At 34.7% G+C, this 15,356-nt stretch overlaps 1 protein-coding gene across 1 annotated transcript; it reads right to left on the minus strand.

Annotated features, from left to right (window-relative positions):
* Positions 1-4,911: 4,911 nt before the first annotated feature.
* LOC137731891 (ABC transporter B family member 11) lies at positions 4,912-11,608 on the minus strand. The gene is made up of 14 exons (XM_068471140.2): positions 11,439-11,608; positions 11,290-11,318; positions 10,429-10,776; positions 10,038-10,092; positions 9,772-9,947; positions 9,469-9,690; positions 9,147-9,385; positions 8,419-8,944; positions 8,029-8,302; positions 7,012-7,904; positions 6,604-6,870; positions 6,246-6,509; positions 5,826-6,119; positions 4,912-5,526 (listed from the first exon to the last, which is right to left on the minus strand). Exons 3-14 carry the CDS (start codon positions 10,747-10,749, stop codon positions 5,173-5,175), a joined length of 3,885 nt encoding a protein of 1,294 aa, XP_068327241.1. The 5' UTR covers positions 10,750-10,776; positions 11,290-11,318; positions 11,439-11,608; the 3' UTR covers positions 4,912-5,172.
* Positions 11,609-15,356: the final 3,748 nt, after the last annotated feature.

Raw genomic sequence — 15,356 nt, forward strand, 5'->3', positions numbered from 1 at the left:
AGTCATGCAATGTTATTGAAGAAGTAAAAGGATGTTGGAGAACAACACAATTAAAAAAGTAATTAACATTAATATCAAATGAAAGGACAAAGAGAAAAAACCAAGTGGGCGGCTAGAGGAGAAAAATTTTGAGCGCTAAGAGACATAACCACCAATATCTTAGCTGCAACTTTCAAAGTGTTATTAAAAACACTGATATCTGAAAAATTAAAAAAATACAATTCGTGTTCCTCCACTTCTGTTCCTGATTGGTTTCTCCGAGTCTCCGACCTCTGACTGGTTGCGAGCTATTGCCGACGTAGACGTCCTCCTTGTTGTCCGTCGTTCCATTGTCTTCGTCACTGCCTCACCATAGAGTGGGACAATACTCCACCCCTTACATGCTAAGTAGTTGTTGTTGTTTTTTTTTTTTTTTTAAACAAACGGTATTACCTACACTAAGGGGGGAGAGCGTTGGGGTTTAGCCTCATGCAACAGTGTGGTTCAAATTTGTCTTCGGCGAGAATCAAACCTAAGACCTCTCACTTACAAGTAAAGAGTACCACTAAACCTTAGTACTAAGTGGCAACAAGTAGTTATTCTTTCTTCAATGACAACCTGAGACAAACTTCATAATTGAATCCGTTCATTTCAAGAGTATTTTTAGGAAAAGAATAATTTTACATGTAAAGAGTTAGGCAGTGTCTTAATTCATCTTCGGATAATTTGAGTAAAAATAGTAGTTTTAGAATACGATGTCAAAAATCCAAAAAAGAAAAATAGATAGTTATTCAAATAAAATAAGGATCAACCACTTAGTTCCAGTTTGGTATAGTTTTTTTTTATTTTTTTTTTATTTTTTTTATCAAAAACTGTTTCACTTTACAGTTAAAACAGTAAAAAAGTGTTTAGTAAAAATAAAATATCCTGCTTATTTTAAAAGCAATGGCTTCCAGACAATAGCTTTTTAAAAGCAGCATATCATTTGGTTTACTGAATTAGGTCTAATGGTCTCTCTAGCATTATCCAAAAACTAATACTAAAGTAAAATTTATACAAGTCCAATTTTGTGAGTGTTATTGGGTTTAGTCTATTTTTTTTGGGTTATGTCCATTCATTGATTATTCACACCTTTATTTTTATTATCTTTTTTGTTAAATGGTGATAAATGTCATCCCCTGTTTATATGCTTATCGTTTACTTAATTTTAGGATTGAATATAAAAATTAAATATTGATTCTCCTTTTTACTGGTACTAATTCATATTCAATTTTTTATTGTACCTCTATTGCAGGTTAACTGTGTTAACTAATCTATGTTGTAGATACTAAACGGAGTGGAGCCTTTAATGAATATTTTGAATTTATATAATATGCTCATTAATTTTAAAAAATAACTTTATTTATCCTTCTAGACAAATTTTATTTTTGGAGAACAAAGTGACCAACACCATCTACCACTACAAACCCTAACCTCTTACACCAACATTGCCATTACCACCACATTGTTGCCACCATCACTACACAATGATGCCACCATCACCACAACTACAACCACCACCACTATCACCAAAATCACAACTACCACCACCATCACTACCGTCATCGCCTCCATCACCACCATATACACAACCATCACCACTGCCACCACAATCGCCACCATCGTCATTGTCGCCATCCCTACCACCATTGTTACCATTGCGACCCAACTTCCACACCCCTTTATTGGCACCGCCACCACCACCACCACCCTCACAACCATTGCTTTCGCCACCCTTGTCGTCGTCATCATCGCCCACACTATAATGTCCATGTTTGTCATTAGATACAATTATATTACTTTTACCTTAAAAATTTGCCAAACGATTTTTCAATGTGTTCATACTCACAACACATTTAAAAGAACAATACGCTCCCTTGCTTTATTTTACAGTTGGTTATTCTTGAAATATAGTAGAAGTATTTTTTTTTTAAAGCACAACAATCCCAAATTGACCCTAAGTAGTACGGTCTAGTGATATCCATATTCACTTGTAAGTAAATGATATTAGGTCGGAATTTCAAAAATGATGAGTTTTGCAACCAATTATTCTTCTACTCTCTTAGTGTAAACATATTTCTCTATTTAAAAAAAAAAAAAAATGTCTGAAACTGCTTTTGAGGACTAAGAACAACTTAAAAACACATTATAAACAAATTATGAAAATGGTCATAAATCACAGTATAAACAAATTATCAGTTAACTCATCAACTTAAGGCCATAACGGGAAGTTAGTTGAGTGAGAAATATGCCCAATGAGTTTGTATTCAAATATAAGGGTTATTCTTAAAATATGCTTGTGAATGGGGGTAAATATAAAAGAGTGCTATTAGATCCACCTCATTATACTATTTTTCACCCACCATAAAAACTTAAAAAATTAAAATGTTATTTCCCACCCACTATTATTCCCAAAATAACCTTCTTTTTTTTATATATTACCTATGGCACTGCCTGAGCTGATTTCATTCCTCGAATGTGCTATTTGGATACCTAACAAGAATTCTCAGACCTCACCATTGGATTCGTCCAAGCACTTCGGCTGTATCCAAATGACAATCTTCAGAGAAAACAGCATGCCATCTTACAAATTCTGGTCTAATTGGAAAGAAAGCATCCAACTCAACTGTTGAAGCTTTCTTCATATAAAAAAAATAAAACCAACGCCATTCTCTCTCACAACTAAGCATCCAAGATAAAACCAATTCAATCGCCTTCGGTTTTTCTTCACTAACTACAACCGTAGAAATTCAAATTAGATTTTTTCATTCGTCTTCGATTTTTTGAATAGAAATATTATAATAAATTTATAAATAGGGTCTAAAAGTCTTTTCTCTAAAGTATAGAAATGCCATTATCATTTTTATTAAAATGGAATGGAAAAATAAGACAATGAGGTGGGTTTAGTATCACTCATATAAAATTTTCTATTTTCAATTTTACTTTTAGCTTTTCAGTTTTAAGTTTCTAATATCGCATCTGGAAGCAGAGATGAAGAACAACTAGAGCTGGCCCTAGCCAAATGCGGGCAGGGCGATCATTCGACGCCTCAAAAAATCAGGGCACCAAAAATATTAGGTGGTATATTCATATATGTTTTCAGAAGAGTATAAATTTATAAAATTTGGTTAAATAATCAAGTTTAATAAGAAGGGGTGGTTTCTCCTCCTTAAAATTAAAAAGGATGTTGCGGGTTCGAAACCCTATTTGTGGCTATGTTGATTGCAATTTTTAGAGGTTCATTCCAATTCAAGTCTAACCTTCAACAAAGAGTAATGCAAGGTAGATCAAATTTGCAAACCACATGACGTGTCACGAATAGAAAATAGCGTGTTAATCAACAATTAAATAGTAATCAAATCATCAACAATCATATTATATGGTTTACAAAATTTGATTTAAAATTTGGTCTCCTTAGAATTAGTTTTCAATAAATTAATATATGTATGTCTTTACCAATACTAGCCTACTAGGTTTAATTAGGTGCTCATGCATTGCTTAAACATATCAATTAAAGACTCGAAAATGTGAATAAATTTTTTAGTCCCATACTAACAAGGTTAGTAAATAAGCAAAATACCTCACGATTTATGTAAAATAATTTAAAAGTTCACATAAAGGGGAAACAAAACCCATCGTCCATCTACTTGTACATTTGGGTTTTTTTTTTTTTTTTGTGGTTTCCTTCTCTCAATATAAAATAAATTGGTTTTTCCATGTTTCTAAATTATTGAGTTTGAAATATTTTTCTAAGTACAATTTTATCAAAATTATAATTGTGAAAGCTTATATAAAGTTAGGGCACATTTTTTAGCGTCACTCTGGATCTTAGAAATCTCAGGACCAACGCCGAAAACAACAGCAAGAATCCAGAAAAACAGAGGGGGACGGGAGGGGGAAGAATAAACTCCAAACACAGCACCTCCAACAAAAGCTTGAAATCAACCAAATCAAAGCCTGAAAATTACAGTAAATGAAAAACCAAAAATCCTCCAAAGAAACCGTTCTAGTCTTCTAGATCGACCACCCACTCCCTCCTTAAAAAAAAAAGGTCAAAATTTTGAGATTTGATTAGAGAGGGAAATCATTTGGTTGACGAAGCAACAGTATTGAAAACACACGCAGGTGACATATTCATTAATATATTCCATGTCACTCTCTAATTATTTCTTCTTTCTTTCTGTTGTCTAACGTTCAATTATTACTATTTCTTTATGTGTTATGTAAGCATATACATTATAAAGTACAAGAAAAAGCTGGGATTTAGACATATATTCATAGATTGACCAAAAAAAACAAAGACTTGTATTCATAATTTATACATAAAAAGTTGTATTTTATCAAAGTGAGTACGTGGAAATGATAACCTAGGAATAAGACAAAAGTCGTAGCGAAATAAAAACGATGGCGTCGATACGACTTTTATTTTGCCACCACCACTACTGAGTCGTAGTGAATTCAAAAAGTCAACAAAAGAATAAGACAAAAAACGTAGCGAAATAAAAACAATGGCATCAATATGATTATTTTTTGTGCCACCATCACCACTGAGCTGTAGTGGATTCAGAAATTTAACAAATGAATAAGACATGAATCGTTGCGAAATAAAAACTATGGCATAGATACGACTTTCTTTGTGCCACCACCACAACTGAGCCGTAGCGGCTTCAGAAATTTTTTCTTTGATTTTGCTTGCTTTAAATCGGTGAAAAAAATTTAGAAGAGACTTGTGATTCAAATAGTAAAAAGCGCTTGACACTAGAGTGACCACAGTCAAGGTCAGGTGTTCGAATCCTCCTCTCTAATCGACTTTATAATGGGTTGAGTTTATAATTGTTGTATTACATACTTATACATTTTACAAGATATAAAGTAAAACATAACAGGTACGCCTTGGTAATATACCTCTTTAAAAAAACTAGGTATACCAATTGTTTAGATTACATTTATAAACCATCTAACGTGTCACCAATAGAAATATATGTACGTTAATCAATACTTAAGTCATAATCCAACGCACAACCATGTTATATAATTTACAAAATTTCGTTTAAATAGATGGTCTCCTTAACATTATCCTTATATATTGCATACTTATTCCTTGGATTTCCTATTCGACTGAAGTACTCGGAAGAATTACCGAAAAGTAGATCTCTAAGATGAGGCACTTGCATGCAAAGCAACCAAAGAAGCATAAATGCCATCCTCGACGTTGATCAAAGTTTCATGCGTTCCTTTCTCTGCAATCACTCCATTTTTCACCACTGCTATTAAATCTGCACTCTTAATCGTTGATAACCGATGAGCAACCACCACCGTGGTTCGATCCACCATGACGCGATCCAGTGCGTCTTGAACAACTCGTTCGGATTCAGCGTCGAGCGCACTTGTGGCTTCATCTAGTAGTAAAATCTTTGGTGCCTTCATTATAGCTCTTGCAATTGCCACCCTTTGCTTCTGTCCGCCGGACAGCTGAACCCCCCGCTCTCCTACGATTGTATCGTAACCCTGTATTGTTTTCCGAAGTTAATATGTATAAATCTTCAACATTCTGAATATAATTTTGTAAAACTAGTTCTCTTTTATGCAACGCCAAAGATTTTTATAGTGATAAGTGATACAAACGTGCATTACAAACATAAAGATCGAATCTTCATCTCTTTGAGTTGGCTCGATCTTCATGTTTTGCTACTGAACTTCAAAATCGTCATCTAGTTGAGATGGCTCAATCTTTATTTTCAGCTACGCATGTTCCTAAATCATACTGATAAAAAAGAAATCGACGAAGTTTTTAAGTCAGTGCCTACCTGTTGTAAACTACTGATGAACTTGTGAGCGTTTGCCAATTCTGCTGCAGCTATAATTTCAGCTTCTGTTACATCCCCTTCCTTTCCATATGCAATGTTGGCTCGGATAGTTTCATTAAATAACACAGGCTCCTGGCTCACCAGCCCCATTTGCTGCCTCAACCACTTCAACTGTAGCTTTTGGATTTCGATTCCATCTAGTGTAATGTGACCTGAATCAGGGTCATAAAATCTCTGCAACAATGAGACGACTGTCGATTTCCCACTTCCACTTTCTCCAACCAGAGCAACCGTCTGATAAACACAAAATACATTTCCAAGTTCCAGAAACGCATATTAGACTATTAGACTACAAGGTCCGAATCTCATGAATGAATTGAAAACGATTAAAAAGAAGAAGCATGCATGCTACTAAGTTACCTTGCCACGACGAATGGTCAAGCAAAGGTCCTGGAAGATTGGCACGTCAGGTCGAGTTGGATACTTGAAGCTGACATGGCGGAATTCAATTTCGCCTTTCACATTTTCTATCATTGTTCCAGAATCATCACTGGAGTCTATTTTTGATTTTCGATCGATAATTGCAAATATAGAAGCAGCAGAGCTCTTTGCTTTACTTACATCAGTAGCTAGGGAGCCCGACTGAGACACTCCAACAGCTGTCATAGTAAGAGCAAAGAAAACCTACAAACCAGAAGGGCAAAATTTCAGGCATATGAACAAATTTTCTGTGCCATTCACTACTTGAAGACTTGCAGAGGAAGGCAAAATAACTTACCCGGAAAACATCAGCGAATGTTGTCTTTCCAGCTGAAACAAGTCGGGCTCCTGCGTAAAAACTAGTGGCGTACACAGAAAACAGAAAAAAGAAGGATAGACCAAATCCTATTCCACTGATTAACCCTTGCCTGATCCCTGTCTTAATAGGGCCTTCACATTTTTTCTGGTACAATTCAATCACCTTCTCTTCAGCACAAAAGGAAGCAATTGTTCTAATACTCCCTACAGCATCATTCGCTACTTGACTTGCTTCCTCGTACATTTTCTGCAACCATTTAGAATTCAGTATCAATAAAAATTAGTCTTATACATATTATGTATGTGAGATTGGATCATGTTTTGAACTGCACCGGCAACAAGTTGCATACTATAATTTTTCTTAAAATTTTGGATTTCAGAGAATTACCTTTGCATCTGCACTGAATCCTTTCATGAACTTGACGTGAAAATAACCATTTACTCCTAACAGAGGCAGCAAAACAAGAATTATAAGTGCAAGTTGCCAATTTGCCACAAAAGCAATCAACAAACCAGCAATTGCAGTTGCTAAATTCTGAACAAGCAAACCAAGAGCATCTCCAAGCAGCCCCCTCAGAGAAGCTGCATCTGCAGAAAGCCTTGCGCCAATTGCACCACTTGAGTGCTCAGGGTCGTCAAACCAACTTACTTCCATGTAAACTACCTTCTCAAAGCACATAGATCGGACTCGTTTTATTAATTTAAATCCAGCCACAGAAAAAAAGTAGTGACTTGCTGGAAGTGCTATTAAAGATCCCACTCCAAGAACAATAAAGATTAATGCCCAAAACTTTGAATGCTTCCGGAGTTCTTGAGGTGGCTCAAAGAAGGTCTTTATTACACTGGATACCAATAACCCAAAAATAGGTAAGACTACCCCATTGGCTGCTGCAGCTATTGTACCTAGGAACAACACTGGGATCTCTGGCTTGTTCAGGTAAGCTAGGCGGCGAAGTGAGACTTCTGGAGGTACTCTTGATGATTTTGAAGCAAGAATATCAGATTCTGCAGGTGCTGCGTCAAGGACACCTATTGCAGTGGGCATACCAAATGAGATTGAGAAGGAATGACGACTACTGTTTCCTCTTCCAGATGATCCCTGGCTTATGGATCGTAAGAGTGAAAATCTTTGACTTGAATGTCTCCGAGAATCCACACTACTAATTTCTGGCCTATCATGATCATTCACAGTCGTCTGTTCTGACACACTGCTCATTTCTTGCAACCTTATAAGCTGGCTATATGCTCCTTCAGGGTCCTTAATTAGCTCCGAATGTCGACCTGCTCAGTTGAAAAAGTTCGGTATGAGAAGTACTCATTAATTAAGATTATGGTAACGATACTTTAAACTTGATGAAAGTAAGACTGGGAACTCGAATGGTAAGATAGAAAACAAATTTGTTACCTTTTTCGACGATTGCCCCTCTATGTATAACAGCAATGGTGTCAGCATTCCTTACTGTACTCAAACGATGGGCTACAATGACAGTGGTGCGATTAATCATAATTCTGTCCAATGCCTCCTGCACAACTCTCTCAGATTCTGCATCGAGGGCACTTGTGGCTTCGTCTAAAAGTAGAATTCTTGGGTCTTTCAGGATTGCTCTAGCTATAGCAACTCTTTGCTTTTGGCCCCCAGACAGCTGAGTTCCATGTTCACCAACCATTGTGTCTAGTCCCTAAAAAATTAATTAAACGAGCTGAATTAGGATATGTTTCCATCTTTGAATGTATTGAAATGGTAAGATCAACAAAGAAACACCCAACTTAAAGAGTGTGTATAAACGAATTTAACCTGTGGCAGTTTGTCTATGAATTTAGCAGCATTAGCAAGCTCTATAGCAGCCCTTATTTCATCGTTAGTTGCACCGTCCTTCCCATAAGCAATGTTATCTTTGATGCTAGAAGTAAACAACACGGGTTCCTGGCTGACAAGACCTATTTTCTGTCGGATCCATTTCAGCTGGAACTCTTTGAGATTAATACCATCAATAAGAACTTCCCCAGCTAAGGGATCATAAAACCTCTCAATCAAACTGATCACAGTTGATTTACCACTTCCGCTCTGCCCAACCAAAGCAGCAGTTGCACCGCTAGGTATTGAGAGAGAAAATCCATGGAATATTTGTTCATCTGGTCTTGCAGGATAACTGAAATAAACATCCCTCAGTTCTATGTCTCCACGGATGTCTTGTAACTGCTGCCCATTAGTGTCATAAGAATCTATCTCCGGCTTTCTGTTAATCGTCTCAAACATTTTATAAGCTGCGGCTTTTCCAGCAGCAAATGCACTCAGGCATGGAGAAGCCTGCCCAAGAGACCTGGAAAAGTATCATGGAGACATTTTCATATCATGATATTCTGAAGCATCAAATATTAAATTTTGAAGTGAAGAGTGGGAGTAGTCAATAACTTTAAGATATCACAACTTGAAGTGTATGCAAAAGTGAAAACATGTTTACTAGTGCAATTACGCAACGTTCACAAAAAAATTTCATCAAAATTTATCGAAATGCAACTTACATGGAGGCAGTCAACGCAGCGAAAATTACATTGATTACTTCTCCTCCAGTATATCCTTTTTCAACTATCATCTTTCCGCCAAACCATATAGCGAAACCATAACTAGACATTATAATAAACAGAATAACACCAATCCCAAAACCAGAAGCCAAACCCTCGTGCACACCCGACTTGTAAGCTTTTATTAAGGAGTTGTTGTAATTAGCTATCGCCTGTTTCTCTCCTGTAAATGATACAACCTGCAAGGGAATGCTCATCGTTTTTGTTCTATACCAAGATAATATAGAGAATAAAATTAGAATCTGTAGACAAGTAGGCATACAGTTCTGATTGAACCAACTGTCTGCTCTACCACAGTTGATGCCAGTGAATAAGCAGTTTGCCCACGGGATGCCATCTTCGATAAATTGATGCCCATGACAGCACCTGAGAGGACAAGAAGGGGAAGAGATGATAGCATGACAAGGGTGAGAAGCCATCCCTTAATAAATGCTATTATGAAGCCTCCAATGGATGTGGCAAGTAATTGGATGAACCTTCCTACCTGCAATAAGAACATGAAACAAAATAGAGGCTGTTAGAGAAAATGGAAATCATTTGAGGCTTTTGTGTAGCGTGTAAATACCTTCTCGCCCATGGCCTCTTGAATGAACACAGTATCCCCAGACATCCTGCCAATAATTTCCCCAGTGTTCGCTTCTTTATCGAAAAAACCAACATCTTGCCTTAATATTGTTTTCAAGTATAGACCTCTTATTCGTGCAGCCTGTCTCTCTCCGGTGATCATCCAGCAAGACATCTCTGACATATAGCAAAAGATAATTTATTATCTCAGTTTCCAATAAGCCAAGCTATTTCTTCAATACTATAAGGGAGCTCGGTAATACTTACGCAGAAATGCAGCAGCACCAGCTCCCACAGCCAAGTAAACATACTTTAGAGCTACCTGAGGATATGATCCTTTTTTAGCAACTAAACCGCAGACACCGGAAACCAAGTTAAAAGTTCAAAAATAGAAGTTCAGACACAAATCCTAATGGAACAACCATTTGGCGGCTGAAATAGAGAAGATTTGAATCGAGTTCATGATTCCAAGTAAGTCCTTTAAAGTGCACCCCTTTATGTGGGACTTATAGGACACGGAATGTTGGACTGTTGTCCAATTTCATAAGTTTAATCTTAAAATGTATGAGTTCAACACACAACGCCATGACATTAGTGTCGTTTAATTGAAATAGTCGAATCCAGGCCCCAGGAGTAATTCCTAGTGAAGAATATTTACCTTAGAAACTACATCCACAACATCTTTGGTATTCTCAGTTCCTCCAAAAGAATTAATGATATCTCCCATGATTACAGTCATTAGAGGCATACAGAGCCCGTTTCCAACGGCGCTGATTACACCAACAGACATTAGCATGTAATCCAAGGAATCAGCAAAGGAGAAAAGCCTGAAATATGGTACTGTTTTGGTGCCATCCTCCTTGTTCTTGCTTGTATCTTGCTGGCTGTTTTCAGAATCCTCCACTGCTGCGTGCTCGTTTGTTACTGTCGCGCCCTGCTCCTTGACCACATCGCCCTCCACAGGATTTACCTCAGCCATGTCTCTCACAGGAGTAGTGTTAACTTGCTGTTTTACAACACAAGCAACTCAGACAAGTTGGATGATGAGATCAGAGCCGCAATAGGAACAATTTATGGTTTGAATTACCAACCAAACTGTCTTAAAAAAAAAAAATTAAAAATATAGTTCATCAAAGAATGGATGGAAAATTTGTTGTAATATAGTATAGGATTTGATTATTCAGCCAAAAATTAAAAAATCATTCAGCAAAATGTTTGCCATGAAAATTTATTCTCCAAAAAAAAAAAAACAAAAATTCAAAAGCTTCACATAGCAATCATGCAATGCAAGGAAGCTAATTCTTGTGAGTATTATACATCAAAAGAAGAAATAAAAAGCTGCAGAGAACAAATATTTACAACCTCAGCAGACCAAATTCCATCCTCCACAACACACAAATAAGCACTAATTAACATGAAAGCGAAGGATCAAATCAAATGACAAAGAGAAGGAAAGCAATGCTGCTAAAGGAGAGAATATATCGTAACATAATGAGCAGTGAAGAAACAAGCTTCTTACCACTTTGTGAGAGTTTGTTGCGTAATTCCCTGCCAAAATATTGGTTTTATAAGCCACGATCAGTCCAAATTCAAAATTTCCAGAACAAGAGTTGAAAAAAAGTTGTTACTTTGAACTGAGTTGGAAGAAATACGATTCGAGTTCTATACCTTTTTGCTTTGATAGGATGAGTTTTCTTTTTCCTTTTCAGTTCTTCTGGGAGTGTGGAAATGTGATGGTAACTCTGGGTTGGTTTGGCATTTGGGTTGTGATCGAATATTATCAGATCCTTTGTCTGCTCTGCTGTTTGTAAATGGCGACGCAGCCGTCCTATTTCGGTGATCCGGTGGTCAATTGTTCTCAATCATCAAGAGACTTTGGGAAAATTAAAATTAAAAAAAAAAAAAAAAATTGTACTCAATCATCCTGCCCCCCGCCAAAGTTTTTGTTTTGTTTTTTTAAGGGAAAATTAGAATGTTCTACGTCTTTTCTATAATGGTTAGATTAAACATTCATAAGGATTTGATTAAGGTGCTTCTATCAATTGTCACCTCAATAATTTTTTATTTATTTAATTTCCATGTCATTAATTTAAATGCATTTATATAGTGGCATAAGGTAACTTAGCAACTAATTGCCTATAATATAGGAATTTAATTTCATCAACCCCTTCTACGCATTAAATGACATTTTTTTAATAAAATAAAATAAAAAATCTCATTTCCTTATTATCAGTATTTAAAAAAAAAAAAAAAACCCTTTCTATTAAAATTGTCTCAATAAAAAGTCTTCAATACATATTTTTTTTTTCATGTATAGATATATAAAAAAAAATATACTTAAAACTTATGGTACATTTAAGAACAAAAGTATCGACTTTTGGTACGTTTAGATTTCAAATGTACCGAGAAACCAAATGTACCATAAAACCAAATGTACCCATTGTTATGTAACCTTTTTGGTACGTTTAGATTTCAAATATACAGAGAAACCAAATGTACCAAAATTTCAAATGTACCATAAAACCAAATGTGCCCATTGCCAGGTAACCCTTTTGGTACATTTAGATTCCTATTGTACCAAAAGGCCAAATGAACAAAAAATCCCAAATGTACCACAAAAATCAAATGTCTCTATCAGATAACCCTTTTGATACATTTACATTCCAAATGTATCGAGAAATACAAAAAATCAAATCCACTATAAAACTAAATGTGTCCATATTATAGGTAAGTAGACATAGCTATATAATCAAACAAATCTTTATTACGTGTTGGGTCTTCTAAATCATAAAATTTGACAATTTTTTATTATAAATATTCTATTATATTCACAAAAAAAAAGTAAAAATTATAACAAACAATAAAAAAAATGCATAGAGATGGATAATAAATGCATAAATGTAGGAATAATAGGACAAGAAAAAAAAAACCGAAATGCCCAGGAGAAGTCGTGAAAAACTAAAATTCTAAACAAAATTGAACTTATGTGAAAAACTAAAATTAATAACCAAAATTTTAGGAAAATGTTTGATCAAATTTTCAAAAGGAGTGTATGTTTAGTCTAAAAAAAATTAAAAAACCAGGCGCCTATATCAAAACGCCCCTTTTTCTAATTACAAGCTTTTCATTTCTAACAAAAATGCTACTCTTACCACATTTGCCATACCATAGTTGTAGCATGATGTGATCATGTGTTGATGGGCCCTACCTCTATTAGAGAGGTTGTACATATGAAGAGATTTTTCAACGTGCTGGGAACACGGTCCGAAACACCAAATGTAATAATACAATTGGTTGAAAAACTTTAAAAAAAAATTCTAATCAATTGTATTATGACACTTGGTGTTCCGAGCTGTGTTCTCAACACACTGAAAATTTCTCGTACATATAGACAATGCAAAATGTAATAAGTGTAACATTACTCTTTTTCTAAACTTCAGGCATCGTAGTGAGTTGAAGAGAAAAACTATTAAAATAATTGATTTTGACATAGGATCATACATTCAAACTAATGCAATGCAGAATTGGATATGATTTCAAAACTTCAAATGTAGTTTGAGAAAATTGATATGAGCTGACACGTAAGTCTCACATGCGTTCATTTTAACATGGGACTAACGGAAGTTTTATATGTATACATACACACACAATGATTTCTACTCTACGTGATAAGAGTTTGAACTAGGACACACAATAGGTCAACAATTAACAACGTATCAAATTTAATACAATTATATAATACATCATTATCATTTATGTGAGTCAATTCTGAAACTTGTTATTTGCGTGGTATCACCATAGAACCGAGAAAGTTTTGAATTCAACCACAATTGCCAAAAACTTTAGGGGCATTTAGACTTAAGGACCTAAAGAAGATTTTTTTTTTCCATTATAACCGGGATGCTTTTATAATAGTTTTAGTCCCTAACTTTAAAACTCACTATTAGTCATATTAAATACCACTGCCCCCTTTTATTATTTTCAAATTTTCTTTCTAAAATTCCTAATTTAATCATCAACTAGACCTTAAAATAGGAATTTTTATTTCTACAAATCAAATTTAGCAATTTAAAATGGAAGACTTTTTAATACATTTTGCTAATGAGAATTACACTATATAAATCACAAAACCAAACAAATAACTAATATGCAGACACAATAAATAATATACATAATAAAGGTACATGAATATATATATATATATATATATATATTTATATATATAGGTGCATATATATAGGTACACATATATACATAGGTTCATATGTATAAGTACACAAATGTATATATAGGTGCATATATATGGGTACATAAATACATATTTATGTACATATGCATAGGTACACAAATTATGTATACATATATATACGTGCATATAAACATATATGTATTGTTACCACTTAAGCAATTTTTTTACACGTATTGAATACACATTAAGTAAAAATCTTTAATTTATAATACTAAAAATAAAACAAAACAAAAGTTAATAATTATTAGCTAGATTTTAGGTGATATATAACCAAAATCAGTATTTAATCTTACACCCAACTTTAATGAAAAATGCATCTTATTATAATATAGTTTCCTAAAAACTTTGTTACCACATGTAAAAGTGTGGTATCACCATAGGACCACAAAAAAAATGTGGCCAAAACTTTGAACCCAAACCCATAATAAATAGCAGCCCTAAGAAAAAAAATGATAAATTTGGCTAAGACTTTAAAATCCTATAACTGTAATTAGAAATGACAAATTAACCTATTAAGTTGTTAATGAATAATTATTAAGGTTCGTTTAGTTTGATTTCACTATTGTATAATGATGAGATTGATAATTATGACGAAAAAGTAATTGTAAAATTAAACTAAATAGATTTTAAGAGCAATTCCACGTATTACCCAAGGGCGCAAAGGCAAGGACTTCTCTGTTGTCCTTTAACCTTAAAAAACTCATCCACCAGCCCATAAATGTAACCACAAATGGCGAGCCAAGCCGAGTTCAGCCCAGTGACAGTGCAAGAGTCACATTGTGGTCCACCTACTAACTTGGCTGACGTCAGAATGATGTCAGCCATGGCATACTAATGATGTCAGCCATGAGGTCAGCCAGGTTATACTATTTTTATGTGTCTAGCGAGTGTAATACACACGCATCCATGCGAGTGGGCCGACTTGTTCTACTGCTGTAGGGCCCTCATGTGGTCCAACAACCTAGTTCTTTTTTGGTCGGTCACGTGGTGCCTTGCAAATCGTTAGATTTCAAACGGAAAAAACATCTCATGGCCTATATTATTCTTGACTTAAATTTTTATTTAACAAATTAAAATGTTGAAAAAAGGTTTTAAAACTTAAAAGAAAAATTAGAAAAAAGAAAATATTTTTAAAAACACCAAAAAAATGCAACAAAACATAAAAATAATGAAAAAGTATATTTGTGAATAGTAAACACTGTTGCCATCGTCCAACAGATGGTGTTGCAAAAATACGATTACTTTTCAAAGTGAATAATAACTGTCATAGGGTTACCTTTTCTCTTGCCCTTGCCTAACTAGTTAAATTGCTCTTTTTTTTTTTCTTTTTTTTTTTT

Source organism: Pyrus communis, chromosome 16, assembly GCF_041283825.1.
Source record: "Pyrus communis isolate YQ-2024b chromosome 16, ASM4128382v1, whole genome shotgun sequence".
Lineage (NCBI taxonomy): Eukaryota > Viridiplantae > Streptophyta > Magnoliopsida > Rosales > Rosaceae > Pyrus > Pyrus communis.